Source organism: Aphelocoma coerulescens, chromosome 1 (assembly GCF_041296385.1).
Source record: "Aphelocoma coerulescens isolate FSJ_1873_10779 chromosome 1, UR_Acoe_1.0, whole genome shotgun sequence".
Taxonomy (NCBI): Eukaryota; Metazoa; Chordata; class Aves; order Passeriformes; family Corvidae; genus Aphelocoma; species Aphelocoma coerulescens.
In genome coordinates, this window is record NC_091013.1 from 41,887,885 (window position 1) to 41,905,326 (window position 17,442).

Below are 17,442 nucleotides of genomic sequence, written 5' to 3' on the forward strand. Positions count from 1 at the left end.
ACGGGTGACACAACTGGAAGAGAGTTTGGTGATCACTTGCTGAACTTTTGAGAACTGCCAATTTCAGTGATGCACCACGTCCTAAAATATATTAGCTACTTTATTTTGTATCGCCAACCTCTCCTAAACATTGTTCTTTTGTTTTTGTTTTCTAATAGAACATGCTACATCCGGGAAGGAGCGCTGACAGCAAGCGTTTCTGATGGCGTTTGGTCCCGCTAAGCCTGACTTGCCCCCGACTCGCGACGGATTTTTCTGTCGAAAAAAGCTGGGTGGGCACCTCGCTTGGCGCTGCGTGCACCGAGGAGATGCGTTCCATCAGCAAGGGACACACACAGGCGCGAAACCACGGGGAGCGGAGCAGAGTGGCCCGGCCGGGACTCGGCCCGCACTGAGCCCGCCCCAGCGGAGCGGCTCCCGGCGCTGCCCGGCACCTCCTCAGGCTCCGCGGGGAAGCCGGGCCGGCAGGAGGCGTCCTGCGGCGGCAGGGAGAGGGAGGAGGAGGAGGAGGGCCGAGGCGGGGGTGCCGGCTCTCCCGGAAACAAGCGCCGGCCGGCGGCAGAGCGGCGGTGGCTGCCAGCGGTGGGAAGTCGCTCGTGGTCCTGCGCCCTCGCGGCACGCCGGGCGGGTCGGGGCGCCGTGGCGGGCGGCATGGAACCGGTGCCCCGCGAGGAGAAGCCTAACCCGCTGCAGGATGCCAACCTCTGCTCCCGGCTCTTTTTCTGGTGAGCGCCCGGGGGGGAAGGGTAGCGCCGGAGGTGCGGCGCCGGGGTGCCCGCCGGCGAGGAAGGCGCCGGGCTTAGCGCCTCGCCGGGCCGCTCGGGAATGCCGAGCCCGGGCTAAGGGCGCCCGACTCGCGCTTGAGCACGGCTCCCGGAGCGTCCGGGCGCCTCGGCGGCGGGCAGGCGGGAGGGAGCGAGCGGGGAAGGGAAGCGGCGGCCGGCGCTGCCCCGCTGCGCCGTCGGCTGCCGGCAGTGACTGTGCAGCCGCGGCTCGGGTGCGACTTGCCGCCCGCCCCGGCGGGCTCGGTGTCAGCGCTGCCGGCCGGGGCAGCCCCAGCTCGCAGATGGGGTGAGGTCTCCTAAGGTGAACCTGGCAGCCCGCGATAATCCCCGGCTGCAGTCAGGGGACGGCGCAGCCGAGGGCCTGCCTATCTCGGGCACGGCAGCGCTCAGCCGGGCGGCCGGCGCCGGGCGCGGCCCCGTCGCCCCCTCCGAGCACGTGTTTTGGTTCCCTCGGTAGCTGCGGGGAGGACCGGAGCCTCTTCTGCTTCCTGGCCCGGACTGGGTGCAGGGCTGTTCCCAGGAGTTGTTCTGCTTCTCCATTTGCATAACGGGTCGCGGGCAGGGATTGCTCATCCCGGCGAGGCGTGCTGGGCTCGCCTTCGGCGTGGGGCTTTCCCCTCCGGCAGTGAGGTGGTTTCTGACCCGCATAGCTACGTGAGAACTTCCCTGTGCAAGGGATGGCTGGACAGCATCCTGGCTGCTCTCACCAACACTTCTGCTGCCTCTGCTCCGGAGGGGCTTGGGTGTCACAGCGCAAAGGCTGGCAGGGTTGCCACAAACTTTACGGGACCAGATGGCTGCCACCAATGGCAGAGTTAAGTGCTTGGTCTCTTACTGGTGGAGACTTCGGCCTGATTATACATCTGTACTCAAAGACATGAGGAATTGCAGCTCAACGTTTTAGTTGCTTTGAAATGTAGTAGGAAAAGATGTGCAAAGTAGAACGGGAGAGGACTAAGCTTGTTTGTCTTAGCAGATCCCATTTGGAAGAGCACTTACAGCGAAAGCAGAGAAAGCCCTTATCCTACTTCGCTTGCCGTAGCTTGAACCAGGGTGCACATGCTGTGTGGTGGAGGAGGGGGAAGGAAGAGAGGGCATGGCAGGTGAAGTTCTTTTTTTGGAAGCCTCTGAAACACAAAAAACTCTTTGATTCTATAAGCAGCTTCGAGCAGGTGCAGAAGTCCCTTTTGTAAGGTAGGGGGATTTTAAAAACCCTGATAACTTTTAACTAAACATATTTTTCAGTCAAGGATATGTCCTCAGAGGTACTATGTGCAAAAAGAAAGAAAGAAAATAAATAAATAATTAATTAAAAAGGCAGCTTGTATGCTTGTGCAGAACTCCCTGTGTTCAGCGTTTAGACTTTTACTTTGACACCAGGGATGCCCATGTTGAAAACAGCTTTGTTGTGAAATCCAAGCAGAATGGGATGAACCTAAGTTGGCCATGCGGCATTCCAGGACTGCTTCTGGTCTGTTCCCTTCCCCTTGCTGGGATCTTGTGGTGTTACTGGTAGTTCTGCCAAAACCAATCCAGCTAGATGTGAAAAAGGAAGCATGCAGTGCTCGTAGCCAGCTTTCTGACTCCTCCTATCATTCTTTTTTTAGGCCTTCTGTATCACTCTGCGTGTGTTGTAGAGAAGCATTCAACAGTGACAGTGAAGTACCTTAAATTTCCCTAGTTTTAGGCACGCACCTGAAAGGCTCCTTTTACTCCAGATGTGTTTGTAGGTTCTTACTTTGCAAAGGGAAAAATAGGTGGAAATCTGTGCTTGGGGGATGACAGATCTGCCAGAAGTCCAGAGATCGGCCGTGACTTCAGACTTCACAGTCAGATGCTGGTATACAACCATAGGGCTGTTTTGGAAAAGGTTTAGTGGAGCATGTAAAGCTTTAGAATTTTCCCAATGTCCTGTTTTTCAGGCTTTTATAGCAGTGTAATTCACAGCAGTGAAAATAGCCTTCTAAAGTCTCGTCTCTTACCTATGCTGCATGTGATCATGACTAGCATCGGTATATCCTTGTTATTTACTAGTCAACAAGCATTAGTGTTCTCTGGATGAAAATTTCAGCTGAAATGATACCTTCAGTGGGGTAAATTGAATAAGCAGGGGCTGTCAGTTTTCTGCAAGTTAATAGTGTTTTACATGAAATTCAGGGAGTGTTAAAACACCCTCTCATTTAGCTGTAAAGCTAACTTTAAGGGTAGCTCTAAGAATTACTCTTCCTTTCTACAAAGAGTGTAGCATCTCACAGCTGTGTGAGTACTGCTTCATTTTAGCTGCTATCTTACACAGGATTTTCATCTGGAGAACTGGGCAAACAGTGCTTGAGGAAGGCCATCCTGGGAGTAGCAGCAGCCACCACTCTGTGGTTGCTGGACTGTGCCTGCTCTGCTCTCCACATTCCAGGTGTTGGCTGCTTGTTGTCAATGAGGGTAAAAAGTACAGCATTGCACGTAGCTGGGCAAAGGTCCTTCTTATTTTTATTTTGTTTATATTTTTTACAAAAGTGCAATTTTGCCATTGTAAGGAACCACCTCCCATTTGTTGCCAGTGGTACAGAATAAAAGCTTACATTATTGCCTGGTGTAAATAGGATCAAACTCATGGGAGAAAAAAAGTCGTGTTTTCATTGAGTTATAAAACTCAGGTAATGAGTGTGTAGGCTGAAGAGACATTCTTCTCTCATTGTTCAAAGCTTGTCTTCTTGCTTTCGGGTTGTGACTTTGGCAAGTATGAGCTTGATGAACATTAAACACACTAGCAGTACATTCATGAGAGAGAGGAGCATCTGGACTGTGTGTTAATGTTGTTACTTTTATAATGCGTCCCTTGTGTAATGTTACAAGAATGAAAACAATTTATGACAGAAGTATGAAGATCAGGAGAGTTGCAAAATATTCTTGTTTTACATGTCTTTCACTGAATTACCTATATTAACATAGGTTTATCAAAGCCCAAATTGGTCTTCTGGATGTTTCAGATATTACTGTAACTCCTGACTTTCAGTCACGATTTCCATGCTCACCAAACTTTTTAAGGCCTGGGCTGGTATTTCAGTTATAGTTTGGAGTGCTTGGGTGTATTTCTGATTTATTTCATCTATGTTGTTAGCTTGTTGGTGTTTTTATTGCTGGCTCAACTTGCTGGTGAGAATGAGGACTCTGAAGGATGGATAGGAGGATTTGCTTTCTTTTAAGGTTTGTCCAAGGAAGAGAGAATTCAGTCCAGTGTTTTTTGTGTTTAAACAGTTATTCAGCTGTAGAAAGTTTAGGAATTGAAAAAGTCTTATAGCTCCCATGCTTTCTGCAGTTGAGAATAGCACGTTTTCCATCTTTTTTTCCAATGTGGGTGGTGGGGAGTATTAAATTAATAACTTTAGATAGTAAGAATATTTCTCATTTCTAGCCATTAACCCATCTTTGAGATTGCATGTTCATTAAGTAGGAAGTGTATCTTTTATTTGCTTAGAGCAGTTGTTCCCTTGAGTTACTAAAGATGTTTTTCCTATACAGCAGTTGAATTTTTATGCCTTCTGCTATTTGGACATCAAATCCGCTTTAATGGAAAGATGCAAAACATAGGCTATGATTAAATTTTTGAAAAGTTATTTTGAAAAATAACTTCTATCCTGTTAACATCATGAGAAGGAGGGCAAGCTGGAACACCCGGGAAAGAGTATCCAGCATTTTTGTGCAGAGAAGTAAAAGAAGTTAAAGTCCTTCTAAATTTCATATAAATTTGTAATTCAGTCTTAATAATAATAATAGTAATTACTTACCTGTCACAGACTCACCATGACTATGACAAGTCTTTGGGTTTTTTGGAGCACGGAACGCTGTCATCATCCTCAGGCTAGATGCCTTTTCACATCATGACTTGACATGTGGCAATTGCCATTACAGTAACAGCATTAAAACATGATCTGAAAATTTGCTCCAAGGCATCTACAGAGTTGTTAGTCCAAGGAATAAGTCAGTGATTGGTTTATCATTACCTGTTAGTGTCTGGCAGCACTGTCTTTGACTTACTATGTGTGTGCTTTAGGGAAAATGACAAAAAACTGTCTTCATGGACCTGACATGAAGTGCTGTGGGAGAGAAGAGTAAAAGAAAAATCTTCATCTTTCGGTTTAAGTGTGAATTGAATGGGGTAAGCATAGACATGTAAGTCCCAGGACTTAAGGGGGGACTGCACAATATGTAGCTGCTTCTCTGACCAAATGCAGTCATGTCACAGATCTCTCTTGTAGCAGTGTAAATAGCTACACACCTTACTTTACTTCTTCCTCCTCTCTCACTGCATCGGTTAGAATTGGAAAGGCCACTGACTGATTTCATTGGATTTCTCAGTAAGCCTGAGTATTGCCTTCTTGTCTGTCTTCAAAAGTCCTTCTTGCCTTGCATTGAAAGAAGGTATGGAAGGAATTCATCACTGTTCTTGGATATTTCAACTGGACTGCAGCAGTGCCACCAGTAAAATTGGTTTGTGTTCTTTACTGTGTCAGTGAATAGATTCGACTGTGAGGATTTTACATTTACTTAACATGAAAATACCAGGCTTTGTAACTTGCCTGGGATCTTGCTGATATCTAGCGAATTTCCACTGTCAATACCTGAAATTGCTGGTGGTGATGCCACTTCATAAAGATTTCTGAGGTAGCTAACTTTAAGTTCATTTATTGATTTACTAGTGCAGGACAGTTGTGGTACTATAAGAAACTCTGAAGAAATATGTAAGCATCTTCAGTATATATAAACAGAAAACACATTTTCTGTACCCGGAGATTAAAATCACACTTGCTTCTCTTTTTCTCCTGCTTGAAAGAAGACTGAGGATCATACATACAACTTTTTTTTTAAAGATAATGCCTTGTTTGTTCATTTATCAGGTATTTAATGTCCTGCTGTCAAATTTGAATAATTTGCTCTCTTGAGCTGCTGCATTAATTTTTAAGTTTTGCATGTTTATTTGCAAGGTGGCTGTATTATGCAAAAGAAAATACTTGAAAAATATTGTTTATGAGCTAGTAAAGTTAAAATATGTGGATAAAGAGTGCTAAATAGATTATATGGATTATGACAAGTGTGTATAAGCTGTTGAAATGTTAGCATTTGCTATCTACTGTAAATATCTGTGCTTAGATATGCAATTAGATGAACTGTTAGAGTATAATGAAACACAGACTATTTGGCTTTGGAATGCTTATGTAAAGTCTGCAGTGTCATTTATGAGAGAAAATATCTTTTAATTCCTGCAAAACTTCAAAATTAAGACTATGTCATGTTGTTTTTGTCTTCCTTTTGAAAAATAATTTCCCTATCCTGCTTCTAGAAAAGTAGGCCTTATGAAGAGTGGAGGAGGGAGATAACCCAATTAGATTTTGGGAGTGGAAGGTTGAAAAGAGCTGTCATCTATTTTATTTTATTTGTTTTGTATCCCTGGCACCCAACCACTTGTCATAACAGTGGGAACTCACAGGGCATTTTAATTCTCCCTATTTCCATTGCTTGTCAGAAAGGATGTAAATACAGAAATTGCTACCATTAGGTCCTTCTTCAGTGAGTAACTACTAAAGTTTATTTTTATAAGTCAAATCTTCTGACCTTTACAGCAAATCTTTGGTATTTTGGTATTTTTCTTGGCATGTGGTTGCTGGGTTTGGAATTGATATTTTAATTATAGTCTTTGGAATGCCACAGGTACAGGTGATGCCACTCCACTCTTCCCTGCTTCCAGGCCTTGCAGAAAATGTTAGTTGTGGTATGCTCTCCACTTCTTCTTGCCATATCTGTGCTTCTTGCTGTCTGAAATACCAGGAAGTTAGATTAACAAGGTAATTTTGTACCTGGCTGATCAACAGCATGAAAACAGTCTGCAATAAATGTAGTCAAATACCAGTTGTGTTAGTGTCAGCATCAGACAATGGGTGTTCAGCAGCTTAGCTGCTTACACTGTGCTGTGGAAAAGCAGCAGCTTGGAAGATGAGATGGAGCTGGATATCAAAGGTTATAATACAGTTGGTATTGAAACTGAAAGCCTGAAGGGCGTTTTTGAGTTAATATGGCTTTGAAGTAATTTCATTGTATTCCTATTTTTTCCTTCTGTAAGCAATGAGAAAATCTGCTGTTTAAGCCACAGTAAGCTAGGGAGGGAAGTTGCAACCAAAACACCAGTTGAAAAGCATCTGAAGAAGAAATACCAGACTTACTCTGTTTACTTTATTACTTGTGGACGACTGCCTTTGTAAGGGGAAGTGGGAGAAGGCAAGCAGCTTACTAACGAGAATGGATGAACATGTGAAATAGAGAGGTTTAAAAAAAATCACATGATGACTACGAACTGTTGGTAGGGCATTTATGAATTCTTGCAAAGTAACTCTGGAGACTGTCAGTGTGTGTGTCCTTCTTTCTATACATCTCATCCCAGCAGTGATCCTCTGGACTGAGAGCAAGCATGTAGCAGTGCTGAATTGCACTGCTGGTGTAGTATGTCAAACCACCACGGTGGGTAATGAACAGTACAATGAGGCAGGCGGGCTCCTGAGATAAACCAGGGAGAATAAGCAACATGCATTATTATCCAAATGACCTGTGAGTAAACCCCATTTATGTTACAAAAAAAGCCATCTCCAAAGTAGGTGATTAAAGAGAAAGAAATATGTGTTACTTTGCAGCTTAGTTATTGAAGTAGTGCTTCCAAGCTGCTCAAGGGAGACAAAATCCTAGTGTTATGGAAGAATTTGAGTAAACAAAGACTCTCCTGTGCAACTGTTAAAAAATAACTGGACATTGAGTGTAAACAGATGATGCTTGTAATGTAATGCACAAATAAGCTTAAGAGGAATGGAGAAATGCAGTTTGTAAGCCACCTCTTTAAGGAATTAGTTGATGATGGTATACCGCATGTGGCTTTGACTGGGTGCTGTAAAATCATCCAGAAATTAAACTTGTGCTTATTATTACAAATAAACATTTTCCTAATCAAAAAAGCAGTCTGTGTAGCCTGTTTTTTTCTGATTTGTCCTGTGATAAAGAAGGAGCTCTTGTGAAACTGGTGAGAACAGTATTTTGCACTTGTGCAGAGGAAGGTCCTGTAATATGCAAGTGACTGTGGGGTGATTGTTGTGTGGCTGGTCAAGGCAATTGAGACCTCTGGGTGCACCCAGGGCCCTGACAAGACACATCCTTTAATCTTAGGACATTTTTTATTTGTGTCAGGTTTGTAATATAATTGCAAATGCTTCTTGGCTGGTGTTTTTTGAGAGACTTTATCAGTTCATGAAGAACTTGCAGTGTATGCTTGGGTTTCTAGAAAGCTCTGCAGGCCTGCTGTGCAGTGTGAGAATGGTACTCTTTTGAGTATTTGCAAGCATGACGTGATATAAATCCTGCAGGTACAGCAGGTCCCATGCCTGGGTTAATGAACCAGTTGAGCTGGAGACTGCTATTAGTTTCATATACCTATCTGTAATGTATTTCTTCCTTGGCTGATAGGAAATTATTTTGGGATGATAGGAAATCTAATTTACAAACTTTCTTGTTTGGGAAATTCTATTTCATATATGAAGCAGAATAGCATGAGTAGCCTTAATGATCCTGCCTTTTGGATAGCAGGGCCTGTTTTCCTTACATGGTGTCTTTGAAGAAGGGGATGGCTTCTCTTAGGAGGGTAAGCAAACACTGTCTTAGTTTTTCCTGCAGATCTTAGAGGCTTTCCAAAATCTTGGTGGAGTTGCTCTCATAACAATTGATAAAAATTGGACTTTCCTGAGCAACCAAGTAAGTTGTGGCTGGTTGACTGTGTTGTAATCTTTAAGGGTGTGTAATGTCAGGGCCCAGGAGTAGGGAAATGCAGGAAGTGAATGTTTATATTGTGGTCTTTGTGTATCTGCTGGTTCAGAAATGAATCACTTTCTTTTTTTATCAGTGCCCAAGGTACTGCTGCGGAGGTGAAAAGCCTTTTGGGGTCAGAACAGTGATTTACTGTTTTGCAGTTGGCTATCTCTGGGTTTGCACCAGGTTATAGAGTGATTTTTTAATTTATTTTTTTAATCTTTATTCCTAGTGACATCAGTATTCTGGCAGTAGCAGGGACTTATTCTGGGCATATTTCCAGACTGATGTCTTTGATCAGCTAATCGTTTTGATAGAACAGAGGCATTCCCAGCAGAACACAAGGTACTCAGGATTCTTACAGATACTCGCATTTTTATATGTCGGTCATGCTAGGAAGAATTTGGGCTAAGCTCTTTGAAAGGCATCATGTGAACCCTATGTTTTGAAAGAGTAACTAAAATGAGGCAATGTGTAAGAAAAAAAAAAGAATTTCTAAATTCTTAGCAAACAGGAAGGTACCTGGGAAAAGTAAAGACAGTGACTAAGGAGTCCGGTTCATATTTAAGTTGAATAGCTTCTTCAGAAAGAAATCCAGAAATGAGGTGCGAGTCTTACCTCCCCAGCACGTTGTTCCTCTCTTCTGGTAAAACAGATTGGTATTGAGCCCATCACTGGGGTGAGAGAAGGGGTTTGCATGATTGTCTGTGTATTTCCTCAATTTCTTTAGTTTAGTGTATTACTGTAGCTTTTTTATTAAAGAATAATACAGTTTGCACAGGTTCTGTTTTCGTAACAAATGCTAATTTTTTTTTTGTGAGCTCTTTTTAATAGAAAAAAACCTATTTTTTTTCTTGAAGAGATCAGTGTTAGGTGACCTCTGTTCGGACAAAAGACATACCGCTCTAACGAGTAGTCTTCCTTCATGGCTACGTTGGGGTTTCAGGGATGCTATTTATGTAGGCCTTTGTTTTATTTGTGAGCTTCCTCTAACAGTCTCTGACAGCGCTCTAATTTAACTGAGCCTTCGGGCAGGAGAAGGGCGTGGTTGGTTTGCTTGTTACAAGTGTCTGACTTGGGCAACAGCAGGCTTTGTGAAATGATAGGTTGGTCTCAGTTCTGCTGTGAGTGCAGGGAATTCCACAGGGCATGCTCTTCATGTGACGTTCAGGTGGAAACTTTAACGACTGAATCTGAACATGTGCTAAGGCTTCTGTCTGGAAGTAGACCTTCCAGCATAAAGTTCAGGATGCCTCAGTGAAATGGTGATGCTCGAATTCTTCTTGCTGCAGTTAGAGTTTGCAGAAGACCTCATTCTTGGGATAAAAGCCCTTCAAGGACTAAGCATAATTTGAAAGAAAAATGTTTAACCTTCTTCTGAAGGTCTTCAAGTATACTTTAGTAACACAACATACTGTTAAAAGCTTTTGTACTCCTGAGATCTCCATAGCAGTAGCTCTTGAAGATGAGTATTTTGGGGGACACTAATCAGAAAGCTCAACACACTGGGTGATTTTTAAATTTTTTGGGTTTTTAATACATTTTTTCCCTCTAACCTTACAGAAATGTGGACTTGTGCTGAGTCTTTGCCATGTTGTCCATTATAATAAATGAGCCACAAAATGAATTACTACAGTTTTCTGCTTACTCTGGATTGGTTTTCCTTGCCTTTTTAAATGTTAACATAATAGTAATGCACTGTGTTACTCTTTTCAATGCTATGGTTTTCACTAATGGAAAAAAATGGAGAAGCCCTGAAGTTACACTAGGTCTCACTGGAACTAATAGTCTGGCAGCCTTGAGACGTCTGGCAGTTTTTACCCTGCACTATCATCTCTCATCTGCTACTTAAATGTTTTTCAAATTCAGTCACACTGTATGTACAGTGTGGAGATGGGGGGACAAGGGATTTACTGCAAACTGTAAGAGCTCCTCAGTGAAGGTGGGCATATCATCAGTAAGTTGTTTTGAGAGTTTAAGGACAAAGGATAAACTAGATGTCTCTTACAGTCCTGTACACTTGAGAGTGTTGTCTTGCAGCTGGTTACTTTGCACATGGACTGCACATCTGTGGTCAGCACTTTCTACTCTTGGCTGTAGTACAGAATCAAATGCCATCAGGATAGAGCAGTTGCCTTCAGCAGAAGCATTGTTCCATTATTCTTCCTGTTGCCTGCCTGTAGTTTTTCCATGAGTGTAAGTAGAGGAATGGTGTTCCACTGAGTAACATTAATAGCGTTATTTTTATTTTTTAAAACTGTATATTTATAAAGTCTTTTTCTAAAGTGTCTTTTGTTTTCCTCTGTGCACTCTGCTACATGGAGGAAAGTACTATTCAGCACTGCTGAGGCCACAGTTGGGGTCTTGAATCCAGTTCTGGGTCCCCAGTACAAGAGAGACATGGACATACTGGAGAGAGCACAGCAAAGGGTCACAAGAATTATTAAGGATTTGGAGCTTCTCTTCTGGGAGGAAAGGCTGAGAGAGCTGGAACTGTTTGTCCCTGGAGAGGAGAAGATCAGGGGGCTATCATCAATGTAGATAAATATTTGAGGGGAGGGTGCAAGGTGGGCAGATCCAGGCTCTTCTCAGTGTGTCCAGGAACAGGATCAGAGGCAGGGGGGCACAAACTGAATAACTAGAGGTTCCCTCTGAACATCAGGAAACACTTCTTTGCTGTGAGGGTGATTGAGCACTGTCGTAGGCTGCCTAGAGAGGTTATGAAGTCTCCTTGGAGATCTTCAAAAGCTGTCTGGACATTGTCCTGGACAATCAGCTCCAGGTGGCCCTCCTTGAGCAGCAGGGGTTGGACCACCTGACCTCCAGATGCCCCTTCTGACACAAACCCAGCCTTTCTGTGATTCTGTAATAAACATCCTATTTATGTTCCTTGTTAAATGTCAGAATTGGTTTTGTTTTCACCACGTTGGCAGTAGTAGCCAATGAAATCTCATAACCATTTCCATAGATGGGAGAAGGATTTATCCCTATATTTTCCTGAAAGGGCTGCCTCATCCTGATTCTCATGCCAGGGGAAAGATAATTCTAGGCTCTCTGTCTGGATGGATGATACATCATAGGCTAATACTAATGTTGCAAGAGGAGGAAAGCTGGGTATCAGCCTCAGTCAACTGAAGTCTGCTGATCTTTCCCATAACTGTCTGTCCTGGAGCAAACAGTCTCTCTCAGCCAGCAGGCAGAAATTACTTGAATGGCTTTGAGGTTCTTTGCCTCATACCTGCTTTTTACCTGTGGTCTGCTGCAAGAACTGAGGTCAAAGAAGAAATGTTTCAGTGGAGCAGATTCCTTGTGTCAAACCAGGCAGAAGTTCTGCTGCTGGTTGGAGCAGTTGGTGTTTGAGACCTTTTATCAGGACCTGGGGGGAAGTTGTGACAGTGATTTGGGCCCTGTTGCTATTTAACCATGAAGTCCAAGCAACAGACTTGTCTGACAAGTACTTTTCTAATTGTACCTTTAACATACATTTAGGAGTTAACAGCTCACATAAACAGATCTTCAGTACTCACTCCAAGAGTTTAAAAAGGGCTGTTAGGCATCAAAGGTGCTACTCTAAGGATAGAGACTTAATTTTCGAATGAGTCACAAAAACACTGTGCTAACATGCTGAGTAGTGAGGGAAAAACACTATATAATCCCAATTGTTACTTGCAGTCGTGCCATGGAGCCTGGGAAGAAGGTTTTTACAACAGTGCTATCTTTGAAGAAGCTCTCTGAGCCCCCTCTCTAGGGTTCCACCTGCCCATCCACCCTCTCTAAAATTAGCCAACAACCTTCTTGTAAGCCAGTGTATACGAAGTTTAATTGTAACATGCCTGAGCAAGAAATGTAGAGATAGTTGATGAGTATTCATAACCACTGTTTTGGTTGTGAATAAATAAATACCTTTGTTGTAAACCACCCCAGTTTTGAATTCTCACTTGTAGGTCTTCCAGAAAATAATACATTTCACCTCGCACACCACCCGTTCTTCTAAGAACTGCGTTGGTGAAGCTGGGGAATAATTATCAGAAACTAAGCAGCAGTTAAGAACTTTTCACAGGCAATTGGGGTAAGACAGACAGCTTGCCTTGAGTGCAAGAGTATTTTTTCCAAAACAGATCGGTCCCTGACTTCTTGATTTTGATGGTGTTCACCAGCTGAGAAAGTACTTTCAGGATATAAGCCTTAGAGCCAAAATTCATGTCTCCTGGAAACAAAATACCACAAATTCAGTAGAGAGACAAACAAAGTGGAAAACTACAAATTCCCTAACTCCATTGTTCCCACTAAGCCATGTCTGTTTTGCATATTATTCCCTTTTTCTTCATCTCATGGACAGTTTGGTCACTTGTGCTTTATGCCATACAACCCTCACTGTGGAGCACAACTGAAACTGTTTGGAGTTCCCTGATGTGTTTCAGGCTTGGAGAAGGATGTAGGTGCATAAAATCTAGTCTCACTGTTCCCTGACAATTGGTCTATTTAAACCAACAAAATACGCATCTACAGTACTGCTACTATAATTTATCTTCAAAGTGCTCTCATAAAATACTGAGCTTTTAAGAATCTTTCCACTAAGGAAACTGAGCTGCTAGACAGTGTTTTCCTTTTTTTTGAACCTACATAAACACTGTGTCAGTGTGCTTCTGTTTATATTTCCAAACATAAGTAAGATACAGTAATAATCCATTATTTTCCCATTTTTACATTTCAGTGATTGCCTTTAATTTACTGACTTTAAATACTTGTCAAGATGTCAGTTGAATAGCAGCTAGTTTTCTCCTGAAGTAAAGGTTACAAAAAATGTCTTTTAGTATGCATTACAATTTTATTTACAGCTGTCAATATTTCAATAGTTGGATTAAGTTCTGTTTTTTTCCTTAATATTTAAAGGAATGCTATTTTTCCTTGAGTGTAAGGAAACACTGTAAGAAAACAATTGCCTTAAGGCCAAGAAGGGTTATGCTGGCTGTCTGGATGCCTGGGAGTAAGGTGCTATGGGCATAAAGAGATTTAGGAAGTGGCAAGTGCTTTCCCATTTGCAAGATAGGGGTTGACTTAATTCTTAGATAAAAATGCACTGAAATTTCTGGCTGTTGAATGATTCAGAACGCGGAAAGACGGGGGTAAAAGAATTAAATGAATATGTAAATAAATTACTCTTTTGGTCTGTCGATCAGTTTACTAATAATTTATATTTAACTAGGTGGTTGAATCCCTTATTTATTATTGGGCATAAACGGAAGCTTCAAGAAGATGATATGTATAAAGTGCTGCCAGAAGATTCCTCAGAGAAGCTTGGAGAGGAATTACAGTGGTAAGGAGGAAAATTATAGAATACTTTGGGTTGGAAGGGGCAATTGTTCTCTTTTATTGTATTAATGCTGGTGAAGGTACAAATCTTATTTCTATTCTAAGATTAAAAGAGGTTATTGTAAAGTTTAACAAGGTTAAAGATGCTGAAGAATTAAGAGTAATAACAACCAAGAGAACTTGTTTACTATAGAAGCTTTTTAGTTTTTTTCAAGTGACACATAATGAAAGTGCATTAGTGTATTTCCATTATGTCGTTCATAATGAATTTGACACTTCGCAGAATGCTTGGAAAAGACAACTTTACATCAGCTGAGATGGTAGTAATCCTTTGTAAGTGTCTGAGACTTCTGGTCTGTGGTAAAATAGCTGTGGAAACTTCAAATTGCTGTGTATAAAAGTGGAGAAAAAAGTTTTATATTTTATTTCTTCTTTTTTTTTTTTGTTTAGATTGCAAATTGAATTCACAACCCTTTATATATGTGTATATATAAATATATGGATGTTGAAAATATGCCACTCACTGGTAAAGTGGGTAAGATGGCTTGGACAGCTTAAAGCTTGCCTCTTGGAGGTGTTTTTATTTGGTTTTAAATAGTTTTTCATGGACTGTGTACCAGTTCATAGTGTTACAGACTCGGGGGATCTATATTTTAATAGTAAAATACCTTCAAATAATAACTGTTCATGTAAATTGTCGTGAACCTTGCAACAGAGAACATTTTTGTCTTCAAATAATCTTCTGCTAAATATAGTTAAAGATGTCTCCTAGTGAAAGGTGGCCTCTGTAATAAGAAAGTGTGGCCTTTCTGTTTCTTGCCTTTACACTGAAGGCAGAGCAGATGGACTTTCCTGATAGTTTGAATGGGATGAGAGACTCCTCAAGAAACAAAAAGAATCCAGAAACGAAAGGTTATGACCAGGTCTGACATCATCCTGCTCTGGCTAAATTAAGAAAGAGGGTTGGTGATAAGCTTATAGGAGTGGCTGCTTTTAACATCTTTGTAGCTGGAGAGCTTTGCCAAATTCCATGGTTGTGTCTTGAAGTGGTTCAGGGACTTGGCTGTAGGGGAAGATGGACTCTTTCCAATGATTTTTATAGAAGAAGCACACCGTTGCATGAGTCAGGAAATGGTAGAAGAAAAAAGTGAGTGGTTTTTAATTCTTTAGTGTACTTGACCAAGAGTCAGAGAATATAATTCATAAGCAGCTGACTTAGGAAGTAGTTTTTTCTCTTGAGCCAATAAACCCCACATAACCTACACAGTTTCTGTTTTCAAAGCATCTAGACAATAACTCTGTAATTCTTGTAACAAAAAAAAAAAGAGGGTAAAAAAAAAAAAGTGTTCTTATGTGTGTGCTTTGAACTTCTGTGCTTTGTTGCAAAATAATTGGCTTTCATGCCTTAGACTCATTTCACTCCTCAAACTATCAAGGTCAGAGGTTTGGCAGAAAACACTTAGCCTTCAGAAGAAAGGGGGAGGATGCTGTCCGACAGCAGCGTGTTTTAAGAAGTCTGCTTAAATTGTGATACTTTCTTGTTAAAATAATGCTTGTTACTACTGTCTTCGGTTTTTGTGTGAACAAATTGTCTTACTTGTGGGCAGACGTGGTTGTGGAAAGGTCTTTTCTGCTGATGAATCCTCGCCTTCAGAGAGATGTGCAGAGTGTCGGGTGACAAAATCCTCATCAAAGCATGTCCTAGAAAAAAGAAAGGGCCAGACATGAGAAAGGGTTGGGCATCACAACTTCTCTGGGGAAGCACAGAGCATATGGATAGATAAAGACACTGTGCTGCCTCAGTTTAGTGCATAGTCAGGAGATCATATGATAATAGGCTGTTAATGAAGGTGAGTGGTGACTGTCTGAACAGAGGAGAAGAAATAAAGGAAGGGTTCCTCATCAGCAAATGTGTCAAGGGTGGTGAATTGTTTGTGATTAACCAAGAGCAAATAGCCTATAATACTAAGTGTTTATGTGAATGAAAAGACATGATTATCTCTTAACTCCTTTTTTAAAATTTGATTTTATAAAGGTGATCAGGGCAATCTGGCTGTAAGTGTGAAAATATTTTATTCTAGGTAATTGTCTTGTGATTTTACTTTCCTCCTCCAACATGTTTGCACTCTGTTTGTCAGGTACTGGGATAAAGAGGTGCAAAAAGCAAAAAAGAGAGGAAAAACACCACATTTAACAAAAGCCATTATTCTGTGTTACTGGAAGTCATATTTAGTTTTTGGAATTTTCACAATGATTGAGGTAAGTGGTGTAAAATGTCACAGGACCTATTTCTTGGCTAACAGCAGTGTGAAACTTGTCCTCTTAGATTGCAAGAAATGTACTGGTGACTTCATCCTGGACTGCTCAGAGAACCTGATAATGTTCTCAGAAAGGTAAAACAGAGCTTATAGCCCTGTAGAGACCAAAAAACTGAGTCATAACTGCAGGATTATGGAAGTGGAGCAGAGCTGATTTCAATGCATTACTTTTGAGACATTGCAAACCACTGACTTGCTTTGTAAGGCTTGTCTGTGTTTTATGTATCTAGGGGGGTGCCCAGTAGAAAGAGGTTTTTTTGCTCTCTGTAAATGGCTGTAAAGGGGACACGGCATCTTTAAAAATGGAAGTGTAATACATACTCATGCAATTTTTATAACATCAAAGGATCTTTTTGGTAATTGAGAGACTTCTCTTTGAAGTTCCAGCTAAATTTTAATGTGGAACATGTTTTTTTTGGATTATGTGTTGATAAAAATTGGCTTGACATTTTAGAGCACAATAAAGAGAAAATAATACGGGATATGACTTGCGGCAGTACTTGGCCCTTGTTTGCCTGTTTGCAAACTTGGCTAGCACGGGGTGACATGAAATTCTTAATACTTTTTCCCCTTCTTTCTCTTTCAGGAAACCCTCAAAATAATTCAACCAATTTTTTTGGGAAAAATTATTAATTATTTTGAAAAGTATGATTCCTCAGATGAGGTAGATTTGAATTCTGCATATCGCTACGCAGGTGCTCTGTCTGTGTGCACACTTATTCTGGCTATAATGCACCACTTATACTTCTATCATGTACAGCGGGCTGGCATGAAGCTGAGGGTAGCTATGTGTCACATGATTTATCGGAAGGTAAGCAAACCTGTTCACAGCTATATTTTGTATTTGACAGCTATTTTGTTAGGGGAATTTTAAAAATGCAGTTATTTATTGTGCTCATGGTTGCAATTCCATTGAAGTTACTCATTTGTAGAGACCTAATGTGTGTGTAACATGTCAGGCCTGAGATGTGTACGTGTGCCTTTGATTTCTCTTTGGTGGCAAGGTGTCTGAATGACAGCTTCAGGCTTGCCTAGTGAAGGTGGCGAGTTAAATAGCCCTAAAGTCTTGGAGGAGCTGCTTTTTTTGTCTCCTGCTGCTGTTGGAGAGGGACTCCTCATTGCTCTTGGAAGCGTTGCATGCTGGAGCTGTAAGAGGCATCAGCATAGAGCAGGAGAGGAGCAGAGATCAC

General features: G+C 41.8%; 1 protein-coding gene across 3 annotated transcripts in view; it reads left to right on the top strand.

Annotated features, from left to right (window-relative positions):
* The first annotated feature begins 533 nt into the window (after positions 1 to 533).
* ABCC4 (ATP binding cassette subfamily C member 4 (PEL blood group)) overlaps positions 534 to 17,442 on the top strand; it is a 145,268-nt gene continuing 128,359 nt past the window's right edge. For all 3 annotated transcript variants that reach the window (XR_011149211.1, XM_069008363.1, XM_069008371.1), the window contains exons 1-4: positions 534 to 725; positions 13,828 to 13,938; positions 16,073 to 16,193; positions 16,839 to 17,063. Coding sequence is in view for 2 of the 3 variants with exons in the window: in XM_069008363.1 (XP_068864464.1) it covers positions 652 to 725; positions 13,828 to 13,938; positions 16,073 to 16,193; positions 16,839 to 17,063 (531 nt within the window). In the remaining variant the exon portion in view is untranslated. The remainder of the gene's footprint in view (positions 726 to 13,827; positions 13,939 to 16,072; positions 16,194 to 16,838; positions 17,064 to 17,442) is intronic.